The following is a 1,643-nucleotide window of genomic DNA, read 5'->3' on the forward strand; positions in this document are numbered from 1 at the left end:
TCCTTGACCTGTTTGGTTGTGTTTTCTTGTAAGTCTTTAAGGGATTTTTGTGTTTCCTCTTTAAGAGCTTAAACATGTTTACCTGTGTTCTTTTGTACTTCTTTAAGGGAGTTGTTTATGACCTTCTTAAAGTTCTCTATCTTCCTCATGGGAAGTGATTTTAATTCTGAACCCTCTTTTCCTGTGTGATGGGGTGTCCAGGACTTGCTATGGTCGGAGAACTGGGTTCTGATGATGCCAGGTAACACTGGTTTCTGTTGCTTAATTTCTTGTGCTTTCCTTTCTCCATCTGGTTATCTCTAGTGCTGCCTGCACTCACTGTCTCTGAGTGGAGCCTGTCTTTCCAGTTATCTTGCTTGTGTAAGAACTCCTCAGATTCCAGATGTCTCTGTGATTCTGAGCTTCTGAGCAGTAGAGCTCCTCGGACTCAGACTACCTCTGTGATCCTGAAATCCTGCTGCTCTGAGTGCAATGGTTTCTCCTCTGCTCTGAATGCAGTGGTTCCTCTAGGATGGCTCAGGATATCATGTCTTGACAGGAACAGACCTGCTAGGTGTCTGCCCCAGCCAAAAGGACCAAGCAAGTGGCTAAAGGAGAGTTGTATTCCAGAGGGGGCAGTGTTTGGGTGGGTGATGGGTCCTGAGTGCTCCAGGGTCCCAGTTGCAGCTCTGGGGCTTAGAGTTGTGGAGGAGGGTTCTTACCTGCTGCTCTAGGATGTCTCAGGATATGGTGTCTTCACAGGAGCAGATCAGCTAGGTGTTTGCCCCAGCCAAAAGGACCAAATGAGGGAGGGGGGTAGGGGGGAAGATGACTTCTAGATATCTGGAACTGTTTCAGAAATTCTTGTGGAATGCTGACTTTTATCTAACTACCAGAAATTCTTCTATAGTATTGCTTAAGCTGGGTCAAGGTGCTTATTTCTGGACACATGCACTGTCTTTTGGAATTTGTTGAACTGGATGACCTTCGGACCTGGAAGTCTGTACTAGCTTTTCCCTAATAACCGTTATGGATTTTATGGGAGTCTAGGACACAGTTTATGCCCCTACAGGCAGTCGGATGGCTGACATACAGCTGGTAAGAAGAGATAAGTGATGGCTTTAAAAGCTGTGTGCAAGTCATCCTACTGAGAGATGGCCCTGTCTTGATGACTCTCAATTAGGAAAGCTGGGGTTGGTAGAAGCAGGGAGGAGTGGAGTTGTTCACCCTCAGTGCATCCTGTTCCTATGTTCCAGGCATCTACAACTTCCCTACTTGGCCACACAGCTCAGGACTGGGCTGCAGAGCCATGTCTCTAGCCTCACTCGCTTTCTTCTGTATTGGTGAGTCCTGAGGGTGACCTGGGAAGTGCTTAGAACAGTCCCTATATACAAAGGAATTAAAAACATCTTGTCACTTGTAAATTTCAGTGCAATAATGGCATCTGTGAGGTTGCATTTGCTGGAAGGGAAAATAGAGACATGCTATGTTTGACTTAATTGTTTTAATTTGCTTTGGCTTGGCCGGGATACTTGGGCATGTGTTCCAGTGCTGATTACACTTTCCTCCCTCTATACCAGGAACAGCAAGGCTGGCTCTCTCTCTCTCTCTCTCTCTCTCTCTCTCTCTCTCTCTCTCTCTCTCCCCCTCTCTCTCTCCCCCCC

The 1,643-nt window shown here is 46.7% G+C and overlaps 1 protein-coding gene across 1 annotated transcript in view; it reads left to right on the forward strand.

The window, feature by feature from the left end:
• The first annotated feature begins 1,251 nt into the window (after positions 1-1,251).
• The window catches only part of LOC114627317 (platelet glycoprotein VI-like), a 38,735-nt gene continuing 38,343 nt past the window's right edge, over positions 1,252-1,643 (forward strand). The window contains exon 1 of the mRNA XM_028775047.1: positions 1,252-1,322. Coding sequence (XP_028630880.1) covers positions 1,289-1,322 — 34 coding nt within the window. The 5' untranslated portion in view covers positions 1,252-1,288. The remainder of the gene's footprint in view (positions 1,323-1,643) is intronic.

The sequence above is a fragment of the Grammomys surdaster genome, unplaced genomic scaffold, assembly GCF_004785775.1.
Source record: "Grammomys surdaster isolate TR1022 unplaced genomic scaffold, NIH_TR_1.0 252, whole genome shotgun sequence".
Taxonomy (NCBI): domain Eukaryota; kingdom Metazoa; phylum Chordata; class Mammalia; order Rodentia; family Muridae; genus Grammomys; species Grammomys surdaster.